Source organism: Mirounga angustirostris, unplaced genomic scaffold (assembly GCF_029215605.1).
Source record: "Mirounga angustirostris isolate CCGP_5_RB_7025 unplaced genomic scaffold, mMirAng1.0.hap1 SCAF_7, whole genome shotgun sequence".
Classification (NCBI taxonomy): Eukaryota; Metazoa; Chordata; class Mammalia; order Carnivora; family Phocidae; genus Mirounga; species Mirounga angustirostris.
The window spans coordinates 148,299,322-148,317,761 of record NW_026991715.1 but is presented as its reverse complement, the minus strand read 5'-3'; the positions used below and the strand labels follow the sequence as shown (position 1 = coordinate 148,317,761).

General features: G+C 41.3%; 1 protein-coding gene across 1 annotated transcript in view; it reads left to right on the top strand.

Moving 5' to 3' along the window:
• The window catches only part of ADCY2 (adenylate cyclase 2), a 388,875-nt gene that overhangs the window by 287,098 nt on the left and 83,337 nt on the right, over window positions 1–18,440 (top strand). The window contains exons 10-14 of the mRNA XM_045863676.1: window positions 1,324–1,497; window positions 4,169–4,212; window positions 7,728–7,808; window positions 13,882–13,951; window positions 15,832–15,929. Coding sequence (XP_045719632.1) covers window positions 1,324–1,497; window positions 4,169–4,212; window positions 7,728–7,808; window positions 13,882–13,951; window positions 15,832–15,929 — 467 coding nt within the window. The remainder of the gene's footprint in view (window positions 1–1,323; window positions 1,498–4,168; window positions 4,213–7,727; window positions 7,809–13,881; window positions 13,952–15,831; window positions 15,930–18,440) is intronic.

Below are 18,440 nucleotides of genomic sequence, written 5' to 3'. Positions count from 1 at the left end.
GATAGAAAGGGGCAAATTACAGATACAGATAAGTGTTTTTAGTCAAGAATCCGTTGAATGCTTTCCTGGTCTTTGCCCCTAAAATGACCTTAAATGCATATGGCAGTTTGATTATGGCACATGTTTTATAATCATAAATTAAGATATTTATTAAAGGAACAGTTGCAGTGAATTGCTTGCTCCTATGATAAGGTTACTGTCTGTATGATGGGTTATAAGTGTTAGTCAATGTATGTGTTAGTCCATGAGGCTTCTGGAAGTCCCTCCGTGTGCCCACCCTGGCAACTGGGAAATTACATAAAGACAAAAAGTTTTGCTCAGGGCTTCAGATGATAAAAATCTAATTTGAGATGAAGTAGGATGAACATAGAAGAAGAAGGAAAGGAAGAAATTTCTAAACGATTAACCACTAAGTGTCACTGTGCAGACATGGTTAACTCTGAGGCAGTAAAATCCTCCGTTACCTAGAAGATGTGCCAGGCCACCGAGAGAGTTAGGAGCTGTCTCTTACTCTGATCATACCAGATGTCAGGCTCAAGTAAGGGCTTCTAGCCGTCATCTCTCATAGCCCTTCTCAAATTCCTGCCAAATGAGGGCCACTGCTATTTATAGACTAAGAATCTGAAGCTCCCAGGGGTTCTGTAACTTCCCCCCAGCTCACACGGCCAGTAAACTGTGCAGCCTATCAGCAAGAAACACCTCTGAACTGTCAAAACCAGTCTCGCAGAATCAACGAGGTCAAGGCCATGGATGCTCACTGGTGGTAGCCTCCCTGAAACTCCAAGTTCACCTTTGGAGACACACTACCAGCTCACCTGACAGCTGATCTGGAGACAGGCGTGTGTCAGTCAGGAAGAACTCGGGGCTATAGGCGGAAGGAGGAGGCCAAAAAAAAAAAAAAAATGTATACAGAGAACGTTGTGTTCCGGCAAAAACACCCGAACACAGATTCCTAAGACCATTTCGCATCAGAAAATGGCCCTGATCTCTAGCAACTGCCCCTTTAAACCACGGTCATCAAGAAAGATTTGAAACAGAGCAGCCTATCTTGTTTAAGAATTTACTTTGTAAAAAATGCTCATTAAAATGACTATTATTTTTTCCTAAGTTTAAATTACAGGTGTCTTTTGCTCTCTGGGAAAAAAACCACTCAGTTCAAAGAGCTCGTAACACTGGAAGCCAGTCACGCTGAAGGAGGGAGGGCAGAAGCCGTGAAGAGCGAGGGGGCGAAGGGAGGAATCCCAGAGTCAGGGCGAGCGAGCAGGCAGGAGAAGGTTGGCCCCTTTGGTGTGCCAGGAGTAATGCTTTGTTTCCCACCCCAAGGGAGAACGAAGGAGCCCTCACCTCTTCAGGCCTCGCCACACCCTCGATGGAGCCAAGATGAGGGCATCCGTGCGCATGACCCGGTACCTGGAGTCCTGGGGAGCGGCCAAGCCCTTTGCACACCTGCATCACCGAGACAGCATGACCACGGAAAATGGCAAGATCAGCACCACGGTAAGCTCTCCCTGTGCCCCGCGGCGCCGGAGCGCCTCCGAAGCTTCCCGAACGCAAAAGGCCGGCATCTCGGGCCAAAATACCGCTGGTCCTAGTGAAGACCCCTTGCAAACAGCTGTCCAGTGTGAATGAGGGCCAGGCTCCGGTCGCCAAGGGTTCGAACCAGAGTGATTTTGTGTGATAACTTTATAACCCGGGACCATTTGATTTACTTGTTATTTCATTCAGTCATTAGCAACTGAATACAGTTGAACTTTTTTTTTTTTTTTTTTTTGTCCTGGCATTTTGTTTGTTTGCTCTCCTGAAGCCTGGTCATCATAATCAAAGAGCAAGTGAAGGCGTGATGTCCTTGCAGGTTGAATTGCCACATCCGGTCTGTCTTTTCACTGCGGGCGTGTTCAAGCCTTGTCAGCGGCAGCGAACATTCTATTGTGTAGCCCCTGACTTACCTCACTGCACCTTCCAACAGCTCATCAGGTGCCAGAGCTCCTTCCCACAATAAGACGGCTGAAACGCAGACAGAAAATAGAAAGACCCACAGGGGGCACGAAGAGTAACTACGGCAAAGCACTTAGAATAATCCCAATGGCGTTGTTAGATTTTTAAAATGATCTCTGAGTAAAATTTCATGTATAATGTCGTTAATTGTACTAGGGATGCAGTTGAGGCAAAAAAAAACAATGGAATGTTACCTAGTCCTCATCGGCTGATGAGAGGAGACCCATCAGGTTGTCAGCTGAAAGCGAACTTTTCCAATCTCCCTGTGCCCCCGCCTCCCAGCAGCCCACCGTGATGCCATCCACAGTCTTGTTTTGACTTCGTTAGATCTCTCCTCTCAACTTCCCTGGTGTTTTTTCTGAACTAAAAAGTAAATGTGATCTGTCAGAAGACCATATCCATTGGTCGACCAGGGAGCCCGCCAGGACATGTCTGAGAGCAGTTTGCCATCTGTTGGGAAGAGAGAGACCATAAGCAGCAAACAAGCAAACAGATGCTTCACCAGCTGAGCTACCCAGGCACCCCCAGTATAGGATATCTTAAGAAAATCCCAAGGCTTTGTTTAGTACGAGAAGCCCATACAACTGTTACTCGGCTGTGTCCCGTACTCACTTTGAGAAAGACCCCAGCATCATTCTTATTAATACATTCCAGCGTCAAGCAGTGTCATTGCCAAAAGTTATTTCTTTTACTGAATCTCCTGTGCAGAACTGCACTGACTCCTGATTCAGCGTTGATAGAGCTGGTGAATAATGCATTATTTTACTTTATGTAATACGTGCTTGCTTCAGCAGCACATAGACTTTATGTAACAAGACTCGGGGTCTAGTTATTTTTTTTATTTTTTATTTATTTTCTATTTTATTTTTTTAAAGATTTTATTTATTTATTTGACAGAGGAGAGAGAGGCAGCACAAGTAGGCAGAGCGGCAGGCAGAGGGAGAGGGAGAAGCAGGCTCCTCGCTGAGCAGGGAGCCCGATGTGGGGCTCAATCCCAGGACCCTGAGATCATGACCTGAGCCGAAGGCAGACGCTTAACCGACTGAACCACACAGGAGCCCCTAAGTCTAGTTATTTTTTAAAAAAATACCTTCCCTTTCACAGAGAAAGACAATTATCATATGGTTTCACTTATTTGTGGAACATAAGGAATAGCATGGAGGACATTAGGAGAAGGAAGGGAAAAATGAAGGGGGCGGAATCGGAGGGAGAGACGAACCATGAGAGACTATGGACTCTGAGAAACAAACTGAGGGTTCTAGAGGGGAGGGGGTGGGGGATGGGTGAGCCCGGTGATGGGTTATTAAAGAGGGCACGTACTGAATGGAGCACTGGGTGTTATACGCAAACAATTAATCATGGAACACTACATCAAAAACTAATGATGTACTGTATGGTGACTAACATACCATAAGAAAATAAAATTTAAAAAAAATCACTGGGCTAAATACATTCCTAATCTAACACTGGAGATGAAAGTATCTTCGGAGCCACTTGAAGAAGCTTTGTTTCAACTTTTATTTTAATTTCCACCACAAATGGATAAAAGTGGATCTTCTGGGGTTTTTTTTAAGTGTGTTGAACATTTCACAGCATGTCCCCCACTAAGAAACCCTCATCAGCTTCTCTGTCTCTGTCCTTTTTCAGAAGCTACTAGCACTCATGTGTTGGTTTGTTGTTTTTGATCAATGAGTCGTGATTTTACATACTTTACCAAGGGCACCAGTTTCTTACCAGCCTAGTTCAGGGATAATGCTTGACTGTAGATTTTGTGGTGATGTTTGTGTTTTAAAGCACTTTTTAATATTTCTCTGATTCCAGACAGGATTGTAAGATGTCTACAGTAACTAACAGTTACTTGCAAGGCCCTTATTTGAAATCGTATCTGCAAATATCAGGATGTCAGTTTTAAAGTTCCAGACAACAATCCTGATATTCCCAACATCTAGAGTTTATAGATGACACCAACATTCTAAGTATCAACTGTGGTTTTCATCTTCTTCACATTTATAATTAAGCTCCTCTTCCCCACGGGGGTAATTGTTACCTAAATGATGCCTTCCACAATAAAAGAAAAAATGTTATACATGATTATCACTGCAACATCAGTCTCTGATGTATGTGTTTAGAAACTAACAACCTTTTTTTGTTGTTGTTTTTTTTTTTTGAATAGGATGTGCCAATGGGTCAGCATAATTTTCAAAATCGTACCTTAAGGTATGGTATTTGTTGTACTTTCTGATTTTTAAAGACTTGTCTTTTTTTTTCTGTATTTATTACTGAAAGTGATTATCATCAATTAGAGTAACTTGGAAGGCCATTTCTTCTAAAAAGAGCAGCTGCTTGTGAAAAAGCCCAATTAGATTGTTTTCAGCTTCTAAAAATATCATTATTAGGGTCATGTTATTAGGTTCAAAAGAGGGAAAAGGAAAAACAGCACTGGGTAAGCACATTAGAACTTTAAATTGTTTTTCCTAAAAATGACTCTTCTTAATGTTAATATGTAGTAAAAAATTGGATTTTCTTAAAAGTAGTATGCTGCTTAAAATTACATTTTTTGTGTGTGTTGAATCCTAGAGATAAAAAAAGCAAGATAAGTCCGGCCTTTCTATAGTGAAAAGAAGGCCTGCCAACCTGCTCAAAAAAAAAAGAGAAAAGCTTCACACGGTGTCCACAGGCCCCTTGTCACCATCAGCCACAGAATGTAGGCACTAACTCTTTTTCATGATCCTCGAGCTTTTGGGCTCAGAGTTTTATATTAGTATTGGTTTGGGAGTTAAGTATTTCTTATTGAAGTCATTAGGACAATTAGTGAAAAGCCCAAAGCTTAAGTCAGCCTTTCTTTTCCCACAGAGAAGTGCGTTTATTCTGTAGAAAATGCATTGTATCCAAGTATAATTAAACACGATTAGATTGTTACCTGCCACATCCTTGCAAATAGCGCACCTTATTCCAGAATCTTCTATGGGACTTCATTTGTTCTAATGAGCTCTGATTCGTATTTTGTATCACATTTGAAATTTTAATATTGAGATATAATACTTAGAGTGCTATGTTGTAAGGATATTGGGTTCTTGGGTTTTTGAAGCATTAAGAGGCACATTAAAGAGAACTTACATTAATTTAGGAACATCATGGACCCCATAAGATGACTTGAGAAGGTAAAATTCTTCAAGCCAGTAAGACGTTAGCAGATCCGTAAGCAACTGTCCATGGAAATTTCATAGGCATCTTTTCATTTTATATTCCATATTTCTTCTGTCACCTATCTCGTCCTCCCTGAGATTCTGCCTCAAGGGTCTATTTACTAGACCTTACTATTTACTGAAATTAGCATGGGGATGCCTTGTGGAGGGCCCATATGATGTGGGCAGCAGCTCCTGGGAAGAGTGCTGTGTGGAAGACAATGACAATAAGCCATCTTTTGGATCTGTACCAGGCATACAGAAGATCTCATGTCACCCCTGTAGCATCACTCCAACACAGACTCTATGCTGTTACCATTTTAGAAGGGAGGACACAGAGGCGCGAGGGGTGAGGAGAAGGCCTAAGCCACGTGGCTGGCAGAGGAGAGGCCCAGATTTGTGCTCTGGCCTTGTGACCCCAAACTCTGCACCCCTAACTGCTCTCCTGTCCTGCCGGCCTTGCTGGGAGCCTCTCCCATATCGATTCCACTTTCCTCTGCAGTGGTTGGATCGCTGGTGGCCCCAGGGCCTCATGGAGAGAGCACCACTTCCAAATCAGCCTCACTGGGGCTGTCTTCACATGTCCTGGTTTCCGCCAGTGGCCTGCGTTATAAAATCTCCCTGAGCCTTCAGCCTGGCCATTGAGCCAGCATGCCCTGGTATAGAACATTACCAGGGCCTCCTCCCCGCATCCTCAGATACAGTAGACCAGGTGGGGAGTGGGACAGGTCGGGGAAGGGGCTCAGGAGGAAGAATGGAAGGAAATTGGAAATCAGGGTAACCCAGGGGCAGGAACATAGACTGGACAGCCAGAAACACCTGACGTCTGAGGAATACAACCCAAGCTGGCAAATTAAGAACTCCCGGTGGTAGATTATCAGCTCCCTGGGTGTCCTGTCATTCACCATAGCAGAGATCACAAAATGACAGAGACAGGGGAACTACGTGTTAAGAATTATTATCCAGATAATCAGTAAGCACAGTGGATGTGTAATAATACCCACGTATGGGCTACTCTGTGCTCACCTTTACATCGTTATGTGCTGTGTAGACATTATGTAAACTAATCCTGAAACAGATTCATGGAGGCAATGCTCTGGTTAGCCCCGGGCATACCATGGAAGGATTACGTTTTCCTGTGAGCCTCCAGGGAGCTACACTGTTCTTAGATTTGGCAAGACTTTGTGAAAAAGAAAGCCACCAATTGAAGTCTACAAACTCAAGTGTAGGCAGAGGGCCAATACAAAAAACATGAAGGTACCTCCTTGCCTCTAAATGACAATGAACCATCCTAGATGATTGCTAAATTAACTTTTTTTTTTTTAAAGAAGGGAAAAATGAATTGAATGTTCCTTCTTCAAATGTAAGCATGCTTAGAATTTGGCATGCTTACACTTCTTTGTTCAGTTTGCTCATATCTGTAGGTGGATCACTTCGGATCATTGTGCTTTTGAACCGGGAATGCCCGGGGCCCGTTTCAAGAAGGCAGGAGCTCAGGGCAACAACCCACCAATGGTGTTGGGATGATAGGAAGGCCCGTCTGTCTCGTTCATGATACTCTCGGGAGATTTAATTACAGATAGATGTGACAGTGCTATTCTTGTCTGTTATCTAGGGGCAGTTCTGAATTGAGAACAGTTACTGTCATCCCAGAGTAGAAGGCCTGTCCGATTAGTAATTGCCATCCCCCACCACCCCAAGCCCAGAGAAGCCGTGGGCTCGCTCCACGTTAGACCAGGTGACTTGCAGGTGCTCTACTCAGTTTTGTGAGGCTCCTGTGTGCTTTTACTCTCCGCAACAGATGTGTAATTTTTAAAAATAGGGATTATTTTGATTTTTCTCCTTTATATGATTCTCATGCGAATGGTCAAATTAACCTTGGGGAGCTCATTCTTTTGGCCTAATTTGTTGACAAGGCGTCTTTTAATATGGCTGAAGATTATTTTCTTCTAAGACCAAGTGAGTGTCTGCAAATATATGTGGGGTTTCCTGTGAAGAGTGCTTTCAAGTACAGAGGAAGCTTTAAATGCATACAGTGAAGCTTTGATAGGCCTCAGAGAAGACTGTCGTTCTGCAAATTCTTGAAAACTGACCAAGGGAAACATAAACAAGGAACAACTGTTTTTTTCAACCAGACAAAATTTTTGCAGGGGAGTTTCCAAAGCCAGTGTGTTCCATCGTAAAATAAAGTTTATGAAGGCAACAAGTCAAGGGCTAATGCATCTCTTAGGACAGAAAGTTCTTTTATCACAAACACCAAGGATATATCTCCAGTGTTGCTTTTTTAATGTCTGGTGTCATTTCACTCTCAGTGACTAAACTGTAAGATAACATTTACTGTGCCAGTCGCCAACTCTAGTCACTTCGCTCAATCCACAGAGTGGCTGGATGTTAATAAAGAAAAGCCTGCTCCTAGACTCTCGTTTCCTTCTTTCCTAATTTTGATCCAATGGGCTGAATGAAATAGGGGTTTCAGCATCATAGAAAAATGGACTTCATATTTGGCTTAGTCACATTCTCTCTCATAATGTTTCCCTTTTCATACAGAACCAAGTCCCAAAAGAAAAGATTTGAAGAAGAATTAAATGAAAGGATGATTCAAGCAATTGATGGAATTAATGCACAAAAGTGAGTACCTCATGATCTTAAATTACCATTTTTTTATTTCAAACTGTATTATTTGAAAATCGTGTCATATTTTCCACAAATTTCACCATAAACTCTATAATACTTGCCATGACAAAGCCATGCTTTTAGAAGACATTGGTTCAATTCACCTCAGTTGTCCTTAATAATAGCTTTTGGTAATTAGAAAATTTTTCATTCCTGTCTAAGAAATACTCTCCAGGTAAATTACTGAAAAACAACATGAGATATAAACATAGAAAAATCATAGCAAAATGTGTTCAGTAAGAAATATTTTTTAAAGGTCAATAGGAATGCCATGTGGGAAAATCTGAGTTGTATTGTGTGACTCTCTCTGTTCAAAATGCATTTCTTCCCCTGCACAGTCCGGGAATGTGGACGCACCTGTGTTCTAGGTTGTTGAAGAGAGGTTTTGAGCACTAGAATCTGAATTCAGGGCAGCAGTGGGAGGAATAAAGATCCTTTAGGGGACAAAATATCATTCAGTCTATGAGTTTGTGAAATCTGTGAATGTTTCTTCAGTCTGTGAATTGCTGTTATAGTTCTAAATGGTCCAGGAGATGCAAGGGGAAAATTAAAGAAGGTGGTAGATCTCACGGCCTGGACATAATGACGACATTCGTTGGCCTTGGAATTCTCCTTAGGTCCATGTGTCATGGCTGAATCTCCTAGAGGGCAGCAGATAGATGACTGTATGGTGCCTGGTGCCCATTAGACACTCAGTGAGTGTTTGTTAATTTAACTTGTAGCAAACACATCAGTATGTCCAAATGAAAAGCCTTAATGAAAAAGTTTCCATCCTTACGGAAACCAGACTATTTGACTTTTATCACGGAAGTTGACTCGCGGAAAGTATGAATGTTTTCACCTGAATTCCCTGCTTCCAAAATTATGTTACACAGCTTTGAAAACTATGTGCCTTTTCTAGATTGTTCCTTACAGTCGTTTTAGAATATTTACATGACTTATGAAAGAATCACACGAGCATATATGTAAGTGTATATGGTGTGTGTGATTGCGTGGATACACAATCAAGTATCTTGGCTGGGCTAGAACTGCAATTCACATACGCTGCTGGCATGTTCCATTAGCCCCTGTCTAGAGCCCCTTTGCGTGGCCCAAATAGAGAAAGTCTTCCACCTGTCATGGAGCACTCAGGACACACCAGTGGCGCCCAGACAAATGCTCTGCTTTGCCAGGCCCTAAAGCAGTATAAAAATCAACTTCATCTCTGCCCCACTCGAAACCTCAACACATCACAAACCAAGAAACTTGCTTATCTGGAATCAGTTGGCAGCCAAAACTTAGGGAAGAGTATGATTGCATGTGGGATGGGTGCAAGGATATGTTCATTCAGCCAGAGGAAATCACACCTACTACTCTGGGACCCACCAGAATAAAACACACATCAGAAGAAAGGGAACGCCTTGTTCCTGACAAAGTTAGCTGATTACAATAGTTACGGTAATAATAGAAAGCCCGTGTATAAAGTCAGCCTCAGCATGCCTTCCTGCAGGACCTCTACTTTCGTAAAAGACCTTTGTGTCCCCCTTTTCGAGGGTTCCTACTGAAGGATTCACTAGAAAGCATAATCACGGGCTTGGCTTTATTTTTGTAGAGGTGGCTTTCGGATTGTCTGTACTATATCATTTCGTATTCAAATGCGTGTTGAGTGAACACCTTCATGCTTTCGTGTAGCTTTATTCTAAGGTAATGTTTAATGCTGGTGTAACCACTTGAGTTGTAATTTTCCCAACACATTTCAGAAATGAAACAGGGAGAAATGTCATGCTGTCCTCAGAAGTCAGAAGTGAAATTGTTGAAATGGAAGCTACTTTGCATATATTTCTTAATTAGCTTCCCTCCCATTCTGTTTGGCCTGACTCATTACCTCCTCTTGTTCCTGCATCTGGTGTCCTTCTGATCTTTGAATTTCCTCTGGAGGAGTCAATGAGGACTCCAGTCTTGATGCACCCTTCTGTTGTTTCCTGGACAGGAAACGGAGATTCAGATGCAAGTGTCCGTGTCTGTGTTCATCTACTCCCTTCACGGGCACTGTGGGAAGGGCTAAGCTGGGGCAGCACGTGCTTGGCATCCAAGACACAAGGCACAGTGGCACCTCTCAAAGCCCTGAGGAGAGAAGAGAAACCGCCACACACATGCTCAGGGCAAGGTGCCTGGGATTCTGACTTAGTCCGGGTAGGCGAGGTGAGAAGATCGTGTGCCCAAGATTAAATATGTATGATGGACAGAGCGAATGCCCGAGTGCAGGACAGATCGACCGGAGGATCTCAGACCCCAGGGCTGAGGAAGGTGGGTCTTCCACACGGAGAGACCACTTGTGCGGGAATACCATCTTTCCCAAATGCCCCAGGGCCTGAGGGCACAGTCAAGGCCACTGAAGCCTTCAGGTTCGATACTGCCCAGACAGGTGTATTAGTTCACTGGGGCCGCCGTGGCAGAAGACCCCAGACTGGGGCTGAAACCACAGACATTTACTTCTCATAGTTCCGGAGGCTGGAGGCCCAAGATCAGGGTGCCGGCACGGTCGGGTGCTGGTGAGAGCTCTGTCCTTGATTCACAGAAGCCTTCCCGCTGTGTTCACAGGGCCTTTGCTTGAGGCTGGGCCTCTGGTGCCTCTTGTTATAAGGACATTCATTCCTTCCCATCACGGCCCCACCCTTATGACCCCATTTAACTCTGATTATCTCTGTAGAGGCCCCATCTCCAGATGCAGCCACGCTGGGGATTAGGCCTTCTACATACGAATTGGGGGGATGTAGACCTTCAGGCCATAACAGCAGGAAAGTGGTCTTCTCTCTATTTTAGTGTCCTCTTTGCTGTAAGAACCTACATTCTTCCATTCCAGAATAATTCTGAGTAAGGATGTGGGTGTACATTCCCCTCACACAAGTCAGGATCTTGTTTAGAATTTCCTTTGTTGGACCTGGGCCTCGCACAAAAAAACAAAAACAAAAAACTTGGGATAAATCAGTAGAGGATCACTCTTTGTATAGCCCAGTGGTGGGGTTGATTTTCTTCATCCCATTGCCACCTGGGTCAGGAACGATGTCAGGACACCGTAAGTAACACACACGTTCCTTCCTGTACCCTCCTTCCTCTTCCCTTCTTTGCCCCTCTTTAGTTCCAGTTCCCAAAAATATTTGACCAGATCAGCCCCCACTAGTCTTTCCTATTCCAAATATCCAAATCCGGTTTATAAATGTCTGAGTTTCCTGCAAATCAGTGAAGGGCACTGATCCATCTCCGAGAACCTACGAATGGTGAAGCCTGTGGGGAGGATATACTCTCCTTCCTCCTGAGGAAAAGGTCGGAAGAACCCAGTGCTCCAGGCTAAGGAAAGTCAGTGTTAAGTGCTGGGGATACAGGGAAGTGAGAGCTGGTCTCGAGCACTTTCTGTCTCCCTGCAGGACACAGGCAGGTGACTGAGACCCACACTGGGCATGGGGCTCTGCTAATTGATGTGGAGATGCTTTTACTTCTACTTCATAAGTTTCACTCTTAGTTTATGTCCAATCTTAGATTACCCAGGGGCATTTTGAAATTAGATTTTTCTTTCTCAATAAAGGGGAAAAAAACTGTTTTGAATAAGTTGCCTGCATACATTATTCATAGTGTGATATTCATAACAAGTACACAGTTTTGAAAATGAATATGGTTAAAATTTATCTCAGATTTTATCTTCTGCTCTTTTGGCTGTTCACCAACCTTTGATTTCTCCAGTTACATCAAACAGGACAATACCACATTTCTGCAGCTGGTACAGAAATAAGAAATACCAAGAAAAATTTATGTCCCTGATACCTAAAGCTTCGAACCTTGAACCAAAAAGTATTTTTATAGCTCTCATTTTAAATGGCAGTCATACTAGAATACATCACTGACTTCCATGCCTCTGTTGAAAGCGCTCTGTCTGTAGTATAGATTTATGGGATAGTCCAGCTCATCATGACGCACATGCAGTACGAGGTTCTGGGCACAGGGCCGTCCAGGTAGGCCAGGTAGTCCGCCCTCCAATGTGCTGTTCTCCTGGGTTAACTTGTCATTAGCCCCGATGGGAAATATCAGTGTCAATTTCGAGACCCTGATCCAATACCAGTAGGTAGCTGTACTTACCCATTACAAGGTCAAGTGTAACAGTTGACTTGGCCTTCTTTCCTGGATCCTCGAATCCCTATCTCCCAAATAAACCTCAGGGAGTCAAAAATCCATAGACATCTGACCAATGGGCTGGAAAAGTACCGCATTAAGAAATTCATGTGAATTGATAATTGTTTGAACAGATTTAACATATTTTTAGAAATCTATATAAAACATAATTTTATGTCTCATGTCCTAAAAATATATATATATATATATATATATATTAGTATATATATACATACTCTCTCTCCCTGTATATTGATATATAGGTATAGAAATAGATGTAGCTAGGGACGCCTGGGTGGCTCAGTCGGTTAAGCATCTGCCTTCGACTCAGGTCATGATCCTCGGGTCCTGGGATCGAGTCCCACATCAGGTTCCCTGCACATAGGGGAGACTTTCTCCTTCTCCCTCTGCTTCTTTCTCTCTTTCTGTCAAATAAATAAATAAAATCTTAAAAGAAATAGATGTAGATATATGGTTATAAACACTTGTAGATATATACATATATACACATTTTATATACACATATCTAATGCATATACATATATAACTCAGGTTATTTTTTATTATAGAAGTATTTATTTAAAAAAAAAAGAAGTATTTATTTAAGAGAAGTAGGAAAATAGAAATGTAGATTCCTCAGTGTAATGACCCAAAGCACCTGGTAATATATTTTGTTGGTATTTATCTCTAGATTTTTTTTCTTGATACATAGATTTCAATTTATCCTTGTACTCCTATACTCATGAATGTAAGAGTGTGTATCTTTCTATTTCATTCATCTTTATGTCATCAAACGTGCATGTACTTTGTTACTGGGTATGGGATTGTGCCCAACTGGTTGGGGCTTACGTATATCAGGTGTCGCTGTTCCACTTGCAAGTTATATAATGTTCTAGAGAAAGGTTCTTTATATATATATAATTATTATTTATTTGAGAGACAGAGAGTGAGCGAGAGAGAGCACAAGCAGGGTGAAGGGCAGAGGGAGAAGTAGATTCCCTGCTGAGCAGGGAGCCCGATGTGGGACTCGATCCCGGAACTCCCAAGATCATGACCTGAGCCAAAGGCAGACGCTTAACCAACTGAGCCACCCAGGTGCCCTAGGGAAAAGTTCTGTCCCTAAGCTCTTTGTTTATTTCAGCTGCCTTCTTAAAACCGATTTCTAAAAGTCAGTGTGTAAGAACGCATACCTTCATATCATTTTTATTTATTTTTCAACATCTGAGGGAATGTTTGTATTACACAAGAGTGTTTACATTTGCATCAACATACTACGTTAGTGGTCTGAACTGATTGTTTATTGTATTAGTATTTTTACCCATTTTTTAAAATGCATTCAAGCAAAATTTTTTACTTTATAGAAATGTAAGTCATGACAATAAATATATTTTCAGTAAGTGTGAAAGAAGCAGGATCTTCTCTCCCAGAACTTGGAGGACACTCTAAATGGTTTTGATGCTCTGATGTATTCCTTGCTATAAGCTAAGAAAAATGGTGCTTCTCTATGAACCATATTTTTCAGGGGATGAACCTACCATGTGACTTCAGTAAAACATCAGGGAATAAATTTACTGCTGAACTTGAATCCTTTTGATGACTTATTTCCCTAGTTATTTAATTTTGGGAGCGTGAGTTTCAATTTGGTATGACAACTGGTTTGTAATAGCTAATTTCCCAAGGAGGGTCATGTGTGAATAGCAATATTATATTTGCACACCTTATTTTAGTCCTAGATTCCATACCCAGTTATTTGGTATTACGCATTTTTTTAAATCTCCAATTGTGGATGGTTTACAATAAAAAAGAAGAATGCACATGATTTTTTTTAAAGTTTCAAATCATTGATTGGAAGTTTGGTTTTATGATGTCTCTTTTTTATTTCCAGGCAGTGGCTCAAGTCTGAAGACATTCAGAGAATCTCACTCCTGTTCTACAATAAAATACTAGAAAAAGAAGTAAGCTACTTTTTTCCCCAATCTTTTTTCTGAAGTGTGAGTTTTTAAAAATCTGAGTCACTGGCTGGCCAGTCACCCTGCTCAGCACTCCTGGTGGGGATGGCATCTGCAGCAGGTCTGAGATCCAGGGCTAAGGGGAGGGGGCAGGAGCTCATAACTGGCTTTCCTGATGGCCTATTTTCTTAGAAAAAGTTTTTCAAAGAAAACAAAATCCTTCAAGAAGTCAAGAAAAAAAGGATAAATTTGCAGTTTCTTACATAAATCATTTTAATTTTTTAACAAAAATAGGAGATTTACATTCAACATCTGTTTGGGAGAATTAGAAACCGCAAACTTCTCAGTATTTATTGCACCTAAATAGTTTCACATTGCGACCCCTGAAGTAAGAGCTATGATAAGTGCAAATAAATGAGCAAATATTTGGGCTTGACATGCTTAACGCAGATTTGCTAAAACGATTTAAGTAATTATTGCCGAAAAAGCAACCACTCTTCTAGGTCAGTTTTATCATATTTGCCTTTTGTTTTGTGTTGATCTAGAAAAAGGAATAAGGGAGAGAAAATTTTTTATCATCCAACTATATAATTACAGGCTTAGTTTGAACAAAAGCTACTATATTAATGGCCAAAGTCACAGCACTGGTTTTAAAATGCTCTTGAGAAAATTCAGTTCATTGTTTTACGGATATTGAAAAGAATATCCAGAATCCATCAGGGTTGGATTTTATAGTTGTACCCAGACTTTCTTTAGTGTTAGTGGCCAATGAGATCAATTGCCTGCTTCTAAGTCAACATGCTGACCTCAGACAGTTTACCAAATGGACGTTTGATGTAACTGATCATTATTATTGAACACTTTATCCTCGAATAACTTCAACAGGTCCTGATGGTTATTTATTCTTTAAATGTTAAATGATTCCTGCTTGATAGAAATCGATTTCCTTTATTAATACCGCAAGGAAATTCCAATTCATATCTTGACAGAAAGCCCAGAAGAAGGTAAAAGATAAGAGTGCGATTGAATGCATAGAATATAATCACATTTCTGCAATTATGTAAATATAGCTTCTTCACTAGAATGTGAATTATCCTGGCCATCAAGCCACAAAATTCACCAAGAAAATATTCAAGTAAGCAGAAGGTGATCATCCTTTTAAAATGCAACTTTTGCTGACAGTCCCCTGGTATTTCATATTTGTAGGGCCAACTTCAAGGCAAATTTTAGACACCATTGGGAGTTAAGCCCACCTTCTGTCCACCCATCCCCAGCCTGCTTTTCTGGTGACCATCAGCCAGGTCCGTAAGCCCACAGAATGATCAGAGACCCAGAGCAAAGCCCATTGGCCTTCTCTGTCTTATAAATTTCCTTACTACCGTACTTAACTACTCAATGGAGCATTGAGATGAATAATAACAGAAAAGACTAAAATCAATAAATAAAATGAGGAAATTGCATTTCCTAACTACTCTTCAAAAGGAAACTCTATGGATAGTCATCTGCTTTCCCCACGTAGCTGTGGACATCAGACCCACAAGGGGACCAGCGCACCTGCGTGGCTCATGCTGCTGCCATGACTTCAGTCCCTTGTCCCTCTGGTCCACTGCTCTCTCTCCTTGCTGGACTGACCCAGTTGCCTTGAAGTGGGTTTCAGAACAGTTAGACTCATAAAAATGATTTTGGGAAGAAACTCTTTCATAGCTCGTTTGGAGGGAGGAAGCGCTCATTGCGAGATGAGCAGCCATTGTCTTTAGCTTGTTTTTTGCCACATCTGTGACTTAAGAATTCATGATGCAGGACGTAGGTACGGGTAGGCTGATGGCTGACGGTTCCAGCCACTTCCTTGGAGAACAGCACTCATGATTTCCTTCTTGTCCCCTCAGTACCGAGCCACCGCCCTGCCAGCGTTTAAGTACTACGTGACCTGCGCATGTCTCATATTCTTCTGCATCTTCGTTGTGCAGATTCTAGTATTACCAAAGTAAGTACCTATGGCTCTCCACTGTATCTCTCTACAGGAGCCCAGTTATAATAAAGGATAGAAGAGAGTGCAGATTTCCAAACAGAAGGGTCATATAACAGGGGAGGGCCAGTTCATTCAGTATCTGTGAAATTAAGTGGCTCCCGTGTGTCATGCTTAGTTTACAATAATATTGCCTTTTCAATGTGGACATATTGATTCACCTTATAGGGTTTTTAACAAAATAAATTTAACCCTCTGACTCCAATTTCTGTATTACTCTGGTGCCCAGTGGAAGAAATGCAGCCCAAAAAACTACCCATAAAGAGCAAAAAATCTAGATGTTTTTTCTAATAAGCAAAGAATGTTGTGTATTGAAAGGACGTAACCTGCTCTGGGCACACTGCACATAGCCATCTCTGCTGATTTCACCTTCTTCTCCCTTAAGTCCGCTCTTGCCACCTTTCTGATTGTAATAGGTCATGGTCTAGTTCACCCTTCCCAGGAGAGACCTGGATTCAGAGGGGAGAAACTGAGGAAGCCGGATTTCACACTTGCACACTTCGGGGTGGACTCCTAGTCCCATCTCTGCGTGAAAATCCAGTCACTCTGGGATTGCTAGATTGCCTCTCTCTCTCATACCTTCTTCGTGAGCGCCATAGAAGTCAACTGACTTTCTTTAAAGTAATGAATTCTTTCTCATTCTATAGTCTAAGGGAAAAGAAGAAAACAAAACTCTTGTCCTTTTCTCAACAATTGGGGATATAGAAAGAAACTTTTAAGACAAATCTTCTTTGCTTTTATCAATATTTTGTAAAGGCCAAAGCAACCATTTTCAACCTAGTAGGATCTAGTTGTGTGTTTGCATTTAACTTCAGCAGCATTTGTGGAAAACTTGAATTGCTGGGGTTGGGTTGCATTTTGTCTCATGAAGGTGTTGAGCCAGCTAGACAGAAATGGTCTGCCTTTCCCCTCTGCACTCCAAAGGATGTTCTTCTGGGCATGAAGCAACACAAAGGCATTTGTAGAAGTAACAAGTCACAGTATAGCTCACACATGTTCATTCCCAAGCTATCTGCCCCCTTTTAGAAGAGGTTCCCAGTAAACTTCTCCTCCCCCCCATAGATTTGCCTGCACACACAAAGCTTACCAACTGATAGAGCCAAAGGGCATTAAAAAAGTTATGTAAGTGAAACAATTACCAAGGGAAGTGGGCCCTTATTATTGCTCTTAGGTGGATAAATTCACTTATTTTTCTGCATCTTCCTATTGGATGACCATTTTTATATTTTCTACATCATAATTAAGACAGGGATTATCACCCATCAGAAGGAATTAGGAGAGAAGAAAGTGACTAGAACTCTTTTTTCAAATCATCCATTTTACTACTATGCACAATATTTCTTTTTTATGCTATACATTTATTTTATTCTATTCAAGTATAATTAACATACAGTGTTCTACTAGCTTTGGGTGCACAACATACTGATTCAGAAATTCTCTGCATTACTCAGTGCTCATCACAATAAGTGTACTCTTAATTCCCCTTATCTATTTCCCTCATCCACCCACCTGTACCCCCTTGGCAACCACCATTTTGTTCTCTGTATTTAAGAGTCTGTTTTTTTGTCTCTTTTTTTCTTTCTCTTGTTTCTTAAATTCTACATATGAGTGAAGTCATATGGTATTTGTTTTTCTCTGAGTTTTTTTACTTAGCCTCTAGGTCCATCCAAGTGGTCACAAATGGCAAGATTTCGTTCTTTTTTATGGCTAAGTAATATTCCATTGTATAGGTATATCACAACTTTTTCTATCCAGTCATCTACCAATGGATATCTTGGCTATTGTAAATAATAATGCAATAAACATAGGGGTGTGTATATCTTTTCAAATTACATACACTGTTGGTGGGAATGCAAATTGTTGTTGCCACTGTGGAAAACAGTTTGGAGTTTCCTTAAAAAATTAAAAATAGAATTACCATATGATCCCGTAATTCCACTACTAGGACATTTCGAAAGATGATGCCAGAGAAGCCAAAAATTTCCAGGGACCAAGACAAATAATTCATAAGATTACACTTTTCAGAAAACATCAGGGAGATCTCTTCTGTCTTTGCTTTTATTTTCTTATCTTTCTTCCGTGTGTTGTATCTTTAAGAGGACCCATCCAAGTTCATTCTCTTAGGCATCATCACCAATTAGTAGTGTGTTTCTCTTGAGCAACAAGTTGATTTTGAGCATGAACATTGTGAATTCTGTGCTGGTTGCACTACCCTCCTTGTGTTGGCAGTGACAGAGCTCAGAGTAGGTCTGCAGACACCTCTGATGGAAAGAGTTGAGACCAGAACTTTCTGTGCTTGCTTCATATTACATTTATATTATATTATGTTGTATTATAATGTCCTCTTCCTTCATTTTTTTCATGGTAATGTCCTCCTGTTTCTTTTCCTTTGTAAATAGTTCTTCTTGTGAAGTATTTCAAAGATACAGCGAAGTACAGAGCATGATCTAATAAACATTTGTGCGCATA